Genomic DNA, 17,725 nt, shown 5'->3' on the forward strand with positions numbered 1-17,725 from the left:
TCACACTCACGCACGCTCACGAATGAATTTGTAACATTCACGCACGAAGGTTTCTATTGATTCACGCTCACTCACGTTCACGAACCAAAATCCTGCAAAGATAAACACTCACGATTGCAGAATAGTGACTACCGCACGCTCACGACGGGATATATCAACTCACGCACGTTCACGAACAACAAACTTATTCACGCACACTCACGATTCGAAAAAAAACTACTCACGCACGTTCACGAACAATGAAACGTACTTCCACACACTCACGATTCATAAAAAAAACTATTCACGCACGCTCACGATGTAAAATGCAACTCACGCACGTTCACGACTATTATACTTACAAAACAAACGAAAAAATGTAATTCACGAATGAGTACGAACTTAAAAACTTACTCACTCTCGCTCGTGATACAAATGAACTACCCACACAAATTCGCCAAAATATTTCTAATTAAAAATCAGAAGTTGAAAACGTACTCAATTAAAAAATTAACAGATACAATTAACATTTTAATCAAATCAAAATATAAATTCAATTAAAATTTGGATTGATTTTGGCCGAAAAACTTAATTAATTTTTAATTGAGGCAATCAATGATTTATAGTGTTATTGTTTACTTATTTTATTTTTTATTATATTATAATTACATATATTATAATTATACTATATAGAATTTTTTTTTACATCTAAGCCAAAATTTAATGAACCAATGAAACCAATTATTTCCGAAAATTATTAATTTTTTATTTGGAAGTAAGTTTTCAATTTAAAAATGTAAAAATGTTCAATCATTATTATACCCTTCACCACTACTGTGGTACAGGGTATAATAAGTTTATGCATTTGTATGTAACGCCAAGAAGGAAAAGTCTGAGACCCATCGTTTAGTATACCGGTCGTCTTAGAATTAAATTCTGAGTCGATTTAGCGATGTCTGTCTGTCTGTCCGTCTGTCTGTCTGTTGATGTATTTTTGTGTGCAAAGTACAGCTCGTAGTTTTAGTCCGATTGTCCTAGAATTTGGTATAGGGTCCTGTTTCGGCTCAAAGACGATCCCTATTGATTTTGGAAAAAATCGGTTCAGATTTAGATATAGCTGCCATATATATTTTTCACCGATCTGGTCATAATTGGCGTGTATATCAACCGATCTTCCTCAAATTCCGTAAATCCGAATATTTTATGAGTCTCGAAAAACTTGCCAAATATCAGCCAAATCGGTTCAGATTTAGATATAGCTCCCATATATAGCTTTCGCCCGATTTACACTTATTTTCCCAAAGAGGCCAATTTTTTGCTCCGATTTAGTTGAAATTTTGCATAGGGAGTAGAATTAGCATTGTAACTATGCGTGCCAAATTTGGTTGAAATCGGTTCAGATTTAGATATTGCTCCCATATAGCTTTCGCCCGATATGAACTTATATGGCCCCAGAAGCCAGAGTTTTACCCCACTTTGCTTAACATTTTGCACAAGAAGAACGTGAATTTCGTCGTGAGCGTGAATTTTTCGTGAATGTGAGTTTCTTCGTGAGCGTGAATTTTCTCGTGAGCGTGAATTTTTCGTGAACGTGAATTTTTTCGTGAACGTGAATGTCATCGTGAGTGTGAAGTTTTCGTGAATGTGAATTTCTTCGTGAACGTGAATTTCTTCGTGAGCGTGAATTTTGTCGTGAGCGTGAATTTTGTCGTGAGCGTGAATTGTTCGTGAATGTGAATTTTTTAGTGAACGTGAATTTTGTCGTGAGCGTGAATTTTAAAAAAATTTACTCACGCACATTCACGAACAGAATTTGATGTTCACGCACGATCACGCACGACACATTTTTGTTCAGTCCCATTCACGCACATTCACGTGATTTGGTCAAAATTTCATTCACGAATCACGTGACTCACGCGTGAATCACGCGTGAATCACGCGTGTCACGAAAATTTCGTGTCACGCGCACACCTCTAATCAAGTCTATAGTTTTATCTCTATTAACTATTCTGAGATAATAGTTTTTTGTCCCATTATACTCGTACATTATTTATTTATTTATTTATAATGTTGGCACTGATTCCGAGCCAAAGAAGTGCAGAATTAATGTGAGGTTACTTTTAAGACACAAATCTCTTTTAAATTCTAAAGGCCGGTACTCTGTTCGGTTTTCGCGTTGAAACTCCATACAAAATCAAAAAATGCGAAAAATTTGCGAAATTTTTTCCATTTGTGATACTTTATTTTTTCGTGTTGAAAAACTGACGTTTATAGCACGGCGCCATTTGCAATGTGAATTAAGAAATAATTTATTTATTAAAAACTATTTGTGCGGGTTTATAAATCGAACGCGGACCATATTTTTGTTCCGAAACTATACAAAAGATCAGAGGAATAGCAGATCAATTGCCCAAGGAAAAATAAAATGTTATTTTGTAAAAACAAGCACAACCACCAACTTAATCCAATATCGCTCCCTGTAAAATAGCGCTCCAAGCTACCTAAAAAAACGCCGCTTTCTATGTGCGAAATAATGGTTTCCATAAAAATTTTTCGCAAGAATGAACATAGTACCGGCCTTAAGAAAGAAATTTTAATTTATTCATTTTTTTTTCAGATATTTTCTTCATGTACTATCAAAGTCCTTTAAGGAAAACTTAAACTTTCAAATTCAGATTCGATTTCAAGTAACAGGTTGGCTGATAAGTCCCCGGTCTGACACATAGATGGCGTCGCTAGTATTAAATGCATATTATTTTTATATAGTACCAACCTTCAAATGATTCGTGTCAAAATTTGACGTCTGTAAGTCAATTAGTTTGTGAGATAGAGCATCTTTTGTGAAGCAACTTTTGTTATTGTGAAAAAAATGGAAAAGAAGGAATTTCGTGTTTTGATAAAATACTGTTTTCTGAAGGGGAAAAATACGGTGGAAGCAAAAACTTGGCTTGAAATCAACAATAATTGATTGGTATGCAAAATTCAAGCGTGGTGAAATGAGCACGGAGGACGGTGAACGGTGAACGCAGTGGACGCCCGAAAGAGGTATTTACCGACGAAAACATCAAAAAAATCCACAAAATGATTTTGAATGACCGTAAAATGAAGTTGATCGAGATAGCAGAGGCCCTTAAAGATATCAAAGGATCGTATTGGTCATATCATTCATCAATATTTGGATATGCGGAAGCTCACATTTGACCAAAAACAACAACGTGTTGATGATTCTGAGCGGTATTTGCAGCTGTTAACTCGTAATACACCCGAATTTTTCCGTCGATATGTGACAATGGATGAAACATGGCTCCATCACTACACTCCTGAGTCCAATCGACAGTCGGCTGAGTGGAACGTGACCGGTGAACCGTCTCCGAAGCGTGGAAAGACTCAAAAGTCCGCTGGCAAAGTAATGGCCTCTGCACGCAGAGAAGAAACATGATTGTCACAATCATATTCGAAGAGCAAAATAATATGATAGGAGCTATTTTTGCGGCGACCATGTAACATTTTAACCTGCAACCATGTTGGCTCAGTGAACATGGTTCTAAGAAAAATGTAATTGTCCTCATCTAAAATGTTATTATATTGATAAAAAGAATTTTGTTTGAATGAAAAGACAATGATCACGAGTTAAAATGTTATAGTATTCATTAAAATGTGTTTCTCCTAGATAAAAGAACATGGTCACAACCTAAAATGTTTTGATCTTTATGAAAAAACTTTTTTCATCGTCGAAAAAAGGACGCCACTTGAGAAAAGGAAACACAAAATTAACTTTATTTATTTGTTTTTATTTATTGATTAACTAATTAATTGTTTATTTGTATTTATAAGGCCTTTCAAGCAAATATCATATATTTTTACACACTCTATTTTGTTTCAATTTCAACAATAAGTAATCATTCCATATTTATTTCGTGCCCATCAAATGTACAAACGCAGACATCATGTAACTGCAAATAAAAATAAATGATACCATATAGGAAAATGCAGAACAAAAAACAGGTACATTTTTTCAATTACACTTTCCTTTTTTGTGTTCACATAAAACCACGTGCCACTTCTGAATAAATAAATTAACACAAAACACAGTAAATCCGTATTCTCCGTCCATTCCAAGAAACAATCAACACACGACTAACGCGCAAAATGAAAATCGTGTATACCTGCTCAATGTTTTTATAAAATTCTGTTCGCTGCAAACAAGTTAAAAAATTAAATGGTCACGAAAAAAATGTAAATGGTCTTTATGGCCATGTAATGGTTCTAGACATGTCTATACTTAACCTATAAAAATACTTTTTTCCCTGTAAAAAAGTAAAAAAAATTAATGGTCAGATACATGATTTTCCTGACCATTTAATGGTCTCAAATTCTATCATTTAAATGATAGAACATGTTTGCGGTATTTGAGAACCATTCAAATGCTTATTGCCACCATAAATTTTTCTCCGCTCGAAAACTATTTTTACAAAGACAAAAGACATGGTTTTCGCGGCAATTACATGCTCTAGCTAAGCATTAAATGGATGCGGCAAAAACCACCAACAGTGACTATTATATGGCGTTATTGGAGCGTTTGAAGGTCGAAATCGCGGCAAAACGGCCCCATATGAAGAAGAAAAAAGTGTTGTTCCACCAAAAAAACGCACCGTGCCACAGGTCATTGAGAACGATGGCAAAAATTCATGAATTGGGCTTCGAATTGCTTCCCCATCCACCATATTCTCCAGATCTGGCCCCCCAGCGATTTTTTCTTGTTCTCAGACCTCAAAAGGATGCTCGCAGGGAAAAAATTTGGCTGCAATGAAGAGGTGATCGCCGAAACTGAGGCCTATTTTGAGGCAAAACCGAAGGAGTACTACCAAAATGGTATAAAAAAATTGGAAGGTCGTTATAATCGTTGTATCACTCTTGAAGAGAACTATGTTGAATAATAAAAACGAATTTTGACAACAAAAAAATGTGTTTTTCTTTGTTATACCGGGGACTTATCAGCCAACATGTTATAGGTTATGCTGTTCCAAGTAAAAATCGTCGTTAAAATAAAGGCTTTAAATACATATCCTATTTTTAAATGCTTTGTTTGCTTTGTAGTCAAGATGCAAGAAGACAGCAAATTTAAAGACCATTTCATTAATTTTGAAGATTTTTCCAGAAAACTCATCCTTATTGATTTACTATCGAACACCGAATCAATTGTGATTCCACAGACTTTTTTTCGAGATATCATTGAGTGATTTTTATGGTTTCGTTCGTCTTGGGGCGAACGAAAATTCCACGAACAGGCAGTGAGTTTTCGTTAACACGTCTTTAAAGGACTTTGATAGCACACGAAGAAAAAAGCTGAAAAAGCAAATAAATTCAATTTTGTTTCCTAGTATCAAGTATGCTCAAATTTAAAAGATAATTGTTGTCATAAATGTATCGTATCCTTATTGAGTTCTCAGCTTCATTGGCTCGGAAAATATATCAAAATCATTAGTGCAAGGACAAAATCTTTGGAACCGGATTTTTTTTTTAATGTAGGATATATATTATCACCGTCGTCCAATGGTTATCATGGATTTAATTCTAATTTCGAGCGAATACCAAAATGTTTCCCAGCGGTGAATTATCCCGTCTTAGTAATGCTGGTGACATTTCTGAGCAGCGTTGCCATTTTGGTCAGATCGGACCAAAATTGGTCCAAAAGAGTTTTAATTTCTACATTTTGTCCGGTGGTCGGGCTAAATGGAATTTAGTCAATGTTGGTCCAGTTTCAAGAATTTGGTAAGATCTATCCATTTTTCTAGAGTTTTATTATACCCTCCACCATAGGATGGGGGGTATATTAACTTTGTCATTCCGTTTGTAATACATCGAAATATTGCTCTCAGACCCCATAAAGTATATATATTCTGGGTCGTGGTGAAATTCTGAATCGATCTAAGCATGTCCGTCCGTCCGTACGTCTATTGAAATCACGCTAACTTCCGAACGAAACAAGCTATCGACTTGGCACAAGTAGTTGTTATTGATGTAGGTCGGATGGTATTGCAAATGGGCCATATCGGACTACGTTTACGTATAGCCCCCATATAAATCTACCCCCAGATTTGGCTTGCGGATCCTCTTTGAGGAGCAAATTTCATCCGATCCGGCTGAAATTTGGTACGTGGTGTTAGTATATGACCTCTAATACCCATGCACAAATTGGTCCATATCGGTCCATAATTATATATAGCCCCCATATAAACCGATCCCCAGATTTTGCTTGCGGATCTTCTTGGAGGAGCAAATATAACCCGATCTGGTTGAAATTTGGTATGTGGTGTTAGTATATGGTCTCTAACAACCATACAAAAATTGGTCCACATCGGTTCATATTTATATATAGCCCCCATATAAACCTATCCCCAGAATTGGTTTGCGGAGCCGCTAAGAGTAGCAAATTTCATCCGATTCGGTTGATATTTGGTACTTGGTGTTAGTATATGTTCTCTAACAACCATGCAGAAATTGGTCCGTATCGGTTCATAATTATATATATAGCCCCCATATAAGCTGATCATCCGATCCGGCTGAAATTTGGTACAGGGCGTATGTATATGGTCTCTAACAACCATGCAAAAATTGGTCCACATCGATCCATAATTATATATAGCCCCCCATATAAACCGATGCCCAGATTTGGCTTGCGGAGCTTCAAAGAGAAGCAAATTTCATCCGATCTGGCTGAATTTTGGTACAGGGCGTTGGTATATGATCCCTAACAACCATGCACAAATTGGTTCATATCGGTCCATAATTATATATAGCCCCCATATAAACCGATCCCCAGATTTGGCTTGCGGAGCCTCAAAGAGAAGCAAATTTCATCCGATCCGGCTGAAATCTGGTACATGATGTTGGTATATGGTCCCTAAAAACCATGCAAAAATTGGTCCATATTGGTTCATAATTATATATAGCCCCCATATAAACCGATCCCCAAATTTGAAGGAGAAAAATTCATCCGATCCGGTTGAAATTTGGTACATTTCGCTAGTGTATGGCCGATAACAACCATGCCAAACTTGGTCGGTATCGATGTATATTATATATAGCCCCCAAATAAACCGATGCCCAATCACAGAAAAATCACGATTGCCACTCGAGCCAAAAATAATCTACCAAAATTTTATTGCCATAGAAAATTTTGTCAAAATTTTATATTTCTATAGAAAATTTTGTCAAATTTTTTTTCTTAAGAAAATTTTGTCAACATTTTATGTCTTTAGGAAATTTTGTTGTTGTTTTTGATTTCAGCTTAAAACCAAGCATTAACTAAACTACAAGTGTAGCTTAACCAACAGAGGAAAAGAATGTTTGTCAAATTTATTTGGGCAAATCCCTATAGACTGCAAGATGGTTGGATGGACGCACGTTTCGGAATTACCACATTCCTCATCAGCATCCTCTAATTGCAGCAAAACTAGCAACCAATTATCAGAATAAATTCAGGCAGTTCACTAAACCCAAAAGTGAACCACACTTTAACTTTCCGAAAAAAGGTTTACACGATAGCCGGCTTATGCCGAAATAAATTCGTACAAACATATCTATTTTCCTTTGCCACCGTCAAATCATCGATTTGAGTGCAGTTGGTTGGGTTTATTTTGAGCGTGCTTCCTCTTTTTATACCCTGCGCCACACTGTGGAACAGGGCATTATAAGTTAGTGCATATGTTTGCAACACCCAGAAGGAGACGAGATAGACACATGGTGTCTTTGGCAAAAATGCTCAGGGTGGGCTTTTGAGTCGATATAGCGATGCCCGTCTGTCCGTGAACCCATTTTTGTAATCAAAGTCTAGGTCGCCGTTTTAGTCCAATCGACTTCAAATTTGGCACAAGTATGTGTTTTGGCTCAGAATAGATACCTATTGATTTTTGAAGAAATCGGTTCAGATTTAGATATAGCTCCCATATATATATTTCGCCCGATATGGACTTATATGGCCTAAGAAGCCAGAGTTTTACCCTAATTTGCTTAAAATTTTGCACAAGAAGAACAATTATTACCCCAGAGTTTTACCCCAATTTGGTTGAAATTTTGCACTAGGAGTACAATTAGTAGTGTAGTCAAGTGTGCCAAATTTTATTGAAATCGGTTCAGATTTAGATATAGCTCCCATATATATCGTTCGCCCGATTTACACTGATATAACCACAGTGGCCAATCTTTTACTCTGGTTTAATTGAAATTTTGCAAAGGGAGTAGAATTAGTTGAAATCGGTTCAGATTTATATATAGCTCCCATATATAGCTTTAGGCCGATTTACACTCATATGACCACAGAGGCCAATTTTTTGCTCCGATTTAGTTGAAATTTTTCACAGAGAGTAGAATTAGCATTGTAGCTATGCGTGCCAAATTTGGTTGAAATCGGTTCAGATTTAAATATATCTCCCATATATAGCTTTCGCCCGATTTACACTAATATGACCACAGAGGCCAATTTTTAACTCCGATTTAGTTGAAATTTTGCACAGGGAGTAGAATTAGCATTGTTGCTATGCGTGCCAAATTTGAAATCGGTTCAGATTTAGATATAGCTCCCATATATACGTTTTTACGATTTCGACAAAAATGGTCAAAATACCAACATTTTCCTTGTAAAATCGCCACTGCTTAGCCGAAAAGTTGTAAAAATGCCTCTAATTTTCCTAAACTTCTAATACATATATATTGAGCGATAAATCATAAATAAAATTGCTTCAGATTTAAATGTTTCCCATATTTTTTAATAACATTGTGTTCCACCCTAGTGCATTAGCCGACTTAAATTTTAAGTATATAGATTTTGTAGAAGTCTATCAAATTCTGTCCAGATCGAGTGATATTTAAATGTATGTATTTGGGACAAGCCTTTATATATAGCCCCCAACACATTTGACGGATGTGCTATGGTATCGAAAATTTAGATCTACAAAGTGGAGCAGGGTATAATATAGTCGGCCCCGCCCGACTTTAGACTTTCCTTACTTGTTTTTTACTAACATTGTGTTCCCCCTAGTGCATTGACCCACTTAAATTTTGAGTGTATAGATTTTGTAGAAGTCTATCAAATTCTGTCCAGATCGAGTGATATTTAAATGTATGTATTTGGGACAAGCCTTTATATATAGCCCCCAACACATTTGACGGATGTGATATTGTATCGAAAATTTATATCTACAAAGTGGTACAGGGTATAAAATAGTCGGCCCTGCCCGACTTTAGACTTTCCTTACTTGTTTTATTATATTTTCTGGATGTACCACATCAAGAGACGACTACTTAAGCTGGTCACAACGCCAAATGGAATCGGTATTCAAAAATGTTACTCTAGACATAAAGGAAATTAAGCTAATCTTAATAGCGTAATATTAACTCTGACATACACATTGATCGTCCAATTGACATAAATGAAGAAGAAATTCAAAATGACAATAAACCAAAAAGTTCAGTGGATATTTTGTCTCAGGAAACCACTACAAGGAGCTTAGCCATAATATCAAACATGAGAAATTTTGACTGAATGAATATAGTTTAGAGATTCAGTCGAGAGGAAACATCAGTGGACATTGCGAGTACCTGCTTACATCAGCAGTAGTACACCGCAGGATATCGGAGGAGACTTCGAATGTCTAATATAACCCCATAAGCCCTAGACATGGTTACACAGATGGATAGAAGAACACGGTAGTTTTTGTGGTTAAGTCGGTGGTAAAGCCAGAGCAAAGCTGAACACCGTTGTACCGTTCTTATATACAGTTCTTGGTTCTTCAAGAAGTTCCAAAAAAGTACTAACTTCATCACTACCTCTCGTAACGACAAATGATAATTAGTTGCCAACATTTTCATTTCAACAGGTGGAAAGCAATCAGTGAATGAATAAAAACAATAATTTTTCAATTTTTTTGATCTCTCTGATCATATGCATTTTATTTACATTTCACTTTTCTAAAATTGTATCTACTAATAAAAACTCCATAAGACTTAGTGGGAGTCAGGAATATGAGGAAGATGATCACCAGAAGGTTGGAAACCATGTTCATCGGCAACATATTTAACAGTGTATTCCTTACCATCATGATGATCCTTCCAGCTGAATTCTCCATGAACAACAATGTGTCCGTGGTCTTCTTTACCATCACCACCAACTACTTTGCCTTCTTCGCGATGTTTGGTATGATCACTAGTTTCCCATCTGAAATTACAAGAAAAACAAATTGGTGAGGATCAAAACAATTATCTTATAAACTTGGATTTGAAGTTAATTCTATGTAACGAACAACTCACTCGAATGAATAGCCATCGTGATCAACTTTGGAATCTTGTTTCACAATTTCAGCATGTTCTTCATGAGCAGGAGCAGCCAAGGCTACAACAAAGAGAGCAGCAAAAACAATGAAAAATTTCATTTTCGAAGAATGGTTGTTATTCCAGAAGAAGTTTTCAACTGTATGAATACCAATGACAGTAACACTAACCATTTTTATACTCCAATTCCATAGAATGGCAATGGGTCTAGTTTGAAAGAACTTGTTCGATTTCAATTAGATTTATGAATTAGGGGGATACATAATATCATAAAGTTGCATGTTTCAAATTTTGAAGTGGATGATTTAATTTTATAGCATTCATTTCTAGCAAATTAAAATATTTCCAAATGCAATTAACATCAATCATTTGGCAGTATTATCATACCATGACGAGGTCAGCTAACCCATTGATGCAAATCTCAAAGATAAAGTTTAATTTTGGCTTGAGAATTTTTAGAGAAGCTAACCATAAGGAAACAAATCATACAAATTGAAAGGTATATACATCTAGGCTAAATGAGTTTGAAACTCTAATTCCCAACAGTGAGGCGTGGTGTATACAGACCCCGGGGAATAAAAGATACATATATATGAGTTAGCAAGGCTAGGAACTACCTTACATATTCCAGGGGATCTAGAATCTGTTGGTATGTCTTTGGCTACCTGCAAGCTCTTACTGAGTGAGAAGGCTGCCATGATGGCAAATGTTCGATGGGAGAATTGCAAGGGTTGTAACGACACCAAGCAAATATGGCCCCATTTAAACTTGAACCGCACACTAGATATGTTAGCGTTCTCAAGACGTCAGATATCAATTCTGATATCTGCTATAACGGGTCGCTGCCTGACAGTGTAATTTGCAAAAATATTGGTGCGAAGTATAATGACTATTGTATGAGCTGTCATGATGCGAAGGAAAAGGAGTCAATTAAACACCTCTTGTGTGAGTGTCCTGCATTTTGTGTAAGGCGTAACCGAATTTTAGCCTTAGATTACTGGCGGACCTGGAAAACGTTAACTTAAGCAGTCTGTTAATGTTTTTTGGAACAATCTGGTTGGTTCAACAAAAGAAAACAATAGTGAAGGTTCAGTGGTTAAAACTAGAAGTGCCCATATGTAATAGATCCTTTTATGGTGATTTCGATTGGTAAAAAATATGTTCGAAAATTTTTGTTCGATTGGAAAATTCAGTGCTGCTTACCCAACATGTGCACGTTCGATACCCATCGCAAGAGCAAAAGTGTAACCCATTTTACACCGTAGCTGGTCTACGGTGTAGATGGTTACACATTCAATCAGATGTTGAAGACGCTTTTATTCTTCGACCTAAATAATAGCGTTGTTGAAAATACAAAAGAAAGTGCGTGACGCGTGTATTGTGGTTGCTTTTCAATTTCTTCAACACAGCTGATTAATTTACCAAGAAGAAGCGTATCAATTGTTTAGTGCCGCGACAACAAAACTCGATATTAAATATTTTTAATATAATAGCAAAATGCAAATGCGTTTTTTTTTTGCCAACACCATTGTAGATGCGCTATTGGAGAGTAGTTCTTCTGACGACGATGAAGAAGTTGCAACATCTTTGCTTGGACGAAATGACCAGCTGCGAGTTAAAAACTTTGTTGAGGATGTAATTAATTTGTACTCTGAAGTAGAAGTAAGATCATTAAAAATATATAAAATCAAAAGTTTTAACAATTTCCCTTAGTTCATGAAAAATTTGCGTGTTAGTCGAGATTCCAATAATAAATAGTTGTTAATAATAATAAAAATATTTGCGCCAAATGTTTTTTTTTTTTTATTTTATATCAGTGTTGCACCTTTTTTGTTCATTTTCACACGCAAACGGTATTGTCGTTGCAAGGGGTTTCGGCAACACTGTGGTAACACCATAAAATGTTGTACCATTTCTATGCAACACTTTTTTCCAAACGAAATCACCATTAGTTAAATGTGGTATCACAATGGACTGAATAGTCTAAGTGAGCCTGAAACTTAATCGGGCTGCCACTTTAACCTAACCTAACCTAGGCTGAATGAAATTAAAATCTGGATACAGATCTCATTTATTGAATTTTCATTCTCTCACTTAAAAACAAGTTTACTTGGATCCAAGGATTTCGACCTCCCTTTAAATTAGCAAAATAAGAAATCATTTATAGAATTTTCATACCCTTTTCACGGTACATTAACAAAACAAATTCCAGTTTAAAAATCTAAATTATCTCGGATACTTTAAAATAAAAACACGTTTTCTTAATTCCAAAAAAACTTTAAACCAAAGATACCAAATCCTCAAAGTAAGTCTGAGCTTATATTTGAAGTCATTTTATCTTAAATCTAAAGATTCAAGATTTCAGTTAATTTAAGGACGATTACTGAATGTTTGAAGCAAAGATTATAAACTTTATTATAATTAAAATTTGATTATTTTAAATAAGTTTGTTCTTATATTTTGCAAATTTCACATCCTAAAATTTATATAATTTGCAATATATTAACAGATTTATTTATTTAAGGCAAAAAACTTTAAACCAAAAATGAAAATCCTCAAAACAAATCTTAGCCTATGTTTCGATCATTAATCTGAAGATTCTCTTTATCAGTTTATTTAAAGACTCAAAAATGCATTTCTTTACTTTAAGGAAAATTTGACTTACAAATTTCAAACATTCGTGTCCCAAATTTAAAGAAAAACAAGTATATACGGCCGTAAGTTCAGCCAGGCCGAATCTTATGTACCCTCCACCATGGATTGCGTAGAAACTTCTACTAAAACGGTCATACACAATTGAATTACTTGGGTTGCGGCCGATGGCAAGGCATCTTAAAACTTCTTAACATCATCTTTTAAGTTGTGAGTTAGTCCATGCGGGATATATATTTGGCAAAACAAAGGCCGAATAAATATGTATATGTTCAGTTCTTGACCGGTATATATAGGGAAGAAATAATTACGAACGGATATGAACATTTGTGCGGTAATTATAAAGCCAGAATTGAAATATGGGGTCGCTTTATATGGGGGCTATATACAATTATGAACACGATTCTACCAAAAATGGCAGATTTTTTACTGTTTGGTAGATTGGTAGATTTCTTGATGTTTTAGAAGATTTTGCAAAATATACCTCGCCAATTTTTCTGTGATTGGGGATCGGTTTATCTCGGGGCTATATATAACTATAGATCGATACGGACCAATTTTGGCATGGTTGTTATCGGCCATATAAAGGGTGATTTGTTAAGAGCTTGATAACTTTTTTTTTAAAAAAAACGCATAAAATTTGCAAAATCTCATCGGTTCTTTATTTGAAACGTTAGATTGGTCCATGACATTTACTTTTTGAAGATAATTTCATTTAAATGTTGACCGCGGCTGCGTCTTAGGTGGTCCATTCGGAAAGTCCAATTTTGGGCAACTTTTTCGAGCATTTCGGCCGGAATAGCCCGAATTTCTTCGGAAATGTTGTCTTCCAAAGCTGGAATAGTTGCTGGCTTATTTCTGTAGACTTTAGACTTGACGTAGCCCCACAAAAAATAGTCTAAAGGCGTCAAATCGCATGATCTTGGTGGCCAACTTACCGGTCCATTTCTTGAGATGAATTGTTCTCCGAAGTTTTCCCTCAAAATGGCCATAGAATCGCGAGCTGTGTGGCATGTAGCGCCATCTTGTTGAAACCACATGTCAACCAAGTTCAGTTCTTCCATTTTTGGCAACAAAAAGTTTGTTAGCATCGAACGATAGCGATCGCCATTCACCGTAACGTTGCGTCCAACAGCATCTTTGAAAAAATACGGTCCAATGATTCCACCAGCGTACAAACCACACCAAACAGTGCATTTTTCGGGATGCATGGGCAGTTCTTGAACGGCTTCTGGTTGCTCTTCACTCCAAATGCGGCAATTTTGCTTATTTACGTAGCCATTCAACCAGAAATGAGCCTCATCGCTGAACAAAATTTGTCGATAAAAAAGCGGATTTTCTGCCACTGATTTTGGTAATAAAATTCAATGATTTGCAAGCGTTGCTCGTTAGTAAGTCTATTCATGATGAAATGTCAAAGCATACTGAGCATCTTTCTCTTTGACACCATGTCTGAAATCCCACGTGATCTGTCAAATACTAATGCATGAAAATCCTAACCTCAAAAGAATCACCCTTTACTAGCGCAATGTACAAAATTTCGACCGGATCGGATGAATTTTGGTACTTCAAGAGACCCCGGAGGTCAAATCTGGGGATCAGTTTATATGGGGGCTATATATAATTATGGACCTATATTGACCAATTCTGGCATGGTTGTTAGAAACCATATACTAACATCACGTACTAAATTTCAACCGGATCGGATGAATTGTGCTCCTCCAAGAGGCTCCGGTGGTCAAATCTGGGGATCGGTTTATATGGGGGCTATATATAATTATGGACCGTTATATACCAATTCTGGCATGGTTTTTAGAGACCATATACTAACACTATAAGCCGAACCGAAAAGGGATAATTTTCCTGTGATTGGGGATCGGTTTATCTCGGGGCTATATATAACTATAGATCGATACGGACCAATTTTGGCATGGTTGTTATCGGCCATATACTAGCGCAATGTACCAAATTTCATCCGGATCGGATGAATTGTGCTCCTCCAAGAGGCTCCGATGGTCAAATCTGGGGATCGGTTTATATGGGGGCTATATATAATTATGGACCGATATATACCAATTCTGGCATGTTTTTAGAGACCATATACTAACACTATAAGCCGAACCGAAAAGGGACAATTTTTCTGTGATTGGGGATCAGTTTATCTCGGGGCTATATATAACTATAGATCGATACGGACCAATTTTGGCATGTTTGTTATCGGCCATATACTAAACCGGATCGGATGAATTTTGGTCCTTCAAGAGACCCCGGAGGTCAAATCTGGGGATCGGTTTATATGGGGCTCTATATAATTATGGACCGATATGGACCAATTTTGGCATGGTTGTTAGAAACCATATACTAACATCACGCACCAAATTTCAACCGGATCGGATGAATTTTGCTCCTTCAAGAGGCTCCAGTGGTCAAATATGGGGATCGGTTTATATTAAGGCTATATATAATTATGGGCCAATTTGGACTAATTCTGGCAAGGTTGTTAGAAACCATATACTAACATCACGTACCAAATTTCAACTGGATCGGATGAATTGTGCTCCTCCAAGGGGCTCCGGTGGTCAAATCTGGGGATCGGTTTATATGGGGGCTATATATAATTATGGACCGATATGGACCAATTTTGGCATGTTTGTTAGAAACCATATACTAACATCACGTACCAAATTTCAACCGGATCGGATGAATTTTGCTCCTTCAAGAGGCTCCAGTGGTCAAATCTGGGGATCGGTTTATATGGGGGCTATATATAATTATGGGCCGATTTGGACCAATTCTGGCATGGTTGTTAGAAACCATATACTAACATCACGTACCAAATTTCAACCGGATCGGATGAATTGTGCTCCTCCAAGGGGCTCCGGTGGTCAAATCTGGGGATCGGTTTATATGGGGCTCTATATAATTATGGACCGATATGGACCAATTTTGGCATGGTTGTTAGAAACCATATACTAACATCACGCACCAAATTTCAACCGGATCGGATGAATTTTGCTCCTTCAAGAGGCTCCAGTGGTCAAATCTGGGGATCGGTTTATATTGGGGCTATATATAATTATGGGCCAATTTGGACCAATTCTGGCAAGGTTGTTAGAAACCATATACTAACATCACGTACCAAATTTCAACCAGATCGGATTAATTGTGCACCTCCAAGGGGCTCCGGTGGTCAAATCTGGGGATCGGTTTATATGGGGCCTATATATAATTATGAGCCGATACATACCAATTTTTTCATTGTTTTTAGAGACCATATAGTAACACTATGTACCTATAAAAAGGAGATCCCTTGTCATTGAGCTTAACATTTACTCGGGCAGTACCTCAGTGATAAGAGAGAAGTTCACCAATGTGGTATCACAATGGACTGAACAGTCCAAGTGAGCCTGATACATCGGGCGGCCACCTAACCTAACCTAACCAAACCTAACACTATGTAGCTAATTTCGGCCGGATGTAATTTGCTTCTCTTAGAGGCTCCGCAAGCCAAATCTGGGGATTAGTTTATATTGGGGATATATGTAATTATGGATCGATGTGGACCAATTTTTGCATGGTTGTTAGAGGCCATATACTAACACCATGTACCAAATTTCAGCCGGGTCGGATGAAATTTGTTTCTCTTTGAGGCTCCGCAAGCCAAATCTGGGGGTCCGTTTATATGGCGGCTGTTCGAAAAGTGAACCGATATGGCCCATTTGCAATACCATCCGACCTACATCAATAACAACTTCTTGTGCCAAGTTTCAAGTCGATAGCTTGTTTCGTTCGAAAATCAGAGTGATTTCAACGGACGGACGGACATGCTTAGTTATCGACTTTTGGACAAGGAAAACTTTATATTAGAGAAATGCGTCTTCTATGCTAAGCAAAATTTGTATTCGTTTTTTAAGGACATGAAATCTTTCAACTCACGACAATATTTTTTTCAGTGAGACATGAGAAGCCCTTCATAATATGAATGTATGAATAAATCCAATTATTTAACAATTTTTTGATCTCTTTGATCATATGCAATTTATTTACATTTCACTTTCACAAAATTCCGTTCACTACCAAATAAATCCGTAAGATTTAGTGGGAGTCAGGAATATGAGGAAGATGATCACCAGAAGGTTGGAAACCATGTTCATCGGCAACATATTTAACAGTATATTCCTTGCCATCATGATGATCCTTCCAGCTGAATTCTCCATGAACAACAATGTGTCCGTGGTCTTCTTTACCATCACCACCAACAACTTTGCCTTCTTCGCGATGTTTGGTATGATCACTAGTTTCCCATCTAAAATGACAAGAAAAACAAATTGATGAAGATCAAAATAATTATATTATAAACTTTGATTTGAAATTAATTCTATACAACGAACAACTCACTCGAATGAATAGCCATCGTGATCAACTTTGGAGTCCTGTTTCACAATTTCAGCATGTTCTTCATGAGCAGGAGCAGCCAAGGCTACAACAAAGAGAGCAGCAAAAACAATGAAAAATTTCATTTTCGAACAATGATTGTTATTCCAGAAGAAGATTGTGAATACCAATGACAGTAACACTAACCATATTTATACTCAAATATCATAGACTTCTAATGGGTCTATTTTGAAAGAACTTGTTCGATTTCAATTAAATTTATGATATGATTTATAGAAATTGCCCATACTATCATTTATGATTCGATGTTTGAAGTGGATGATTTAATTTTATAGCAATCACTTTAAGCACTTTTAAAATATTTCCAAAT

The 17,725-nt window shown here is 36.4% G+C and overlaps 2 protein-coding genes and 1 long non-coding RNA gene across 4 annotated transcripts in view; 1 reads left to right on the plus strand and 2 right to left on the minus strand.

The window, feature by feature from the left end:
* Positions 1-17,725, plus strand: part of LOC142221838 (uncharacterized) — a 236,209-nt gene that overhangs the window by 86,149 nt on the left and 132,335 nt on the right. The gene's annotated exons all lie outside the window — the stretch shown is intronic.
* LOC142242195 (larval cuticle protein 65Ab1-like) lies at positions 9,893-10,428 on the minus strand. The gene is made up of 2 exons (XM_075313974.1): positions 10,288-10,428; positions 9,893-10,195 (listed from the first exon to the last, which is right to left on the minus strand). The coding sequence occupies exons 1-2, from the start codon at positions 10,407-10,409 to the stop codon at positions 9,985-9,987; spliced, it is 333 nt and encodes a 110-aa protein (XP_075170089.1). The 5' UTR covers positions 10,410-10,428; the 3' UTR covers positions 9,893-9,984.
* LOC142242211 (larval cuticle protein 65Ab1-like) lies at positions 16,961-17,486 on the minus strand. Its single transcript, XM_075313975.1, has 2 exons — positions 17,359-17,486; positions 16,961-17,266 (listed from the first exon to the last, which is right to left on the minus strand). The coding sequence occupies exons 1-2, from the start codon at positions 17,478-17,480 to the stop codon at positions 17,056-17,058; spliced, it is 333 nt and encodes a 110-aa protein (XP_075170090.1). The 5' UTR covers positions 17,481-17,486; the 3' UTR covers positions 16,961-17,055.

This window comes from Haematobia irritans, chromosome 1 (assembly GCF_050003625.1).
Source record: "Haematobia irritans isolate KBUSLIRL chromosome 1, ASM5000362v1, whole genome shotgun sequence".
Lineage (NCBI taxonomy): Eukaryota > Metazoa > Arthropoda > Insecta > Diptera > Muscidae > Haematobia > Haematobia irritans.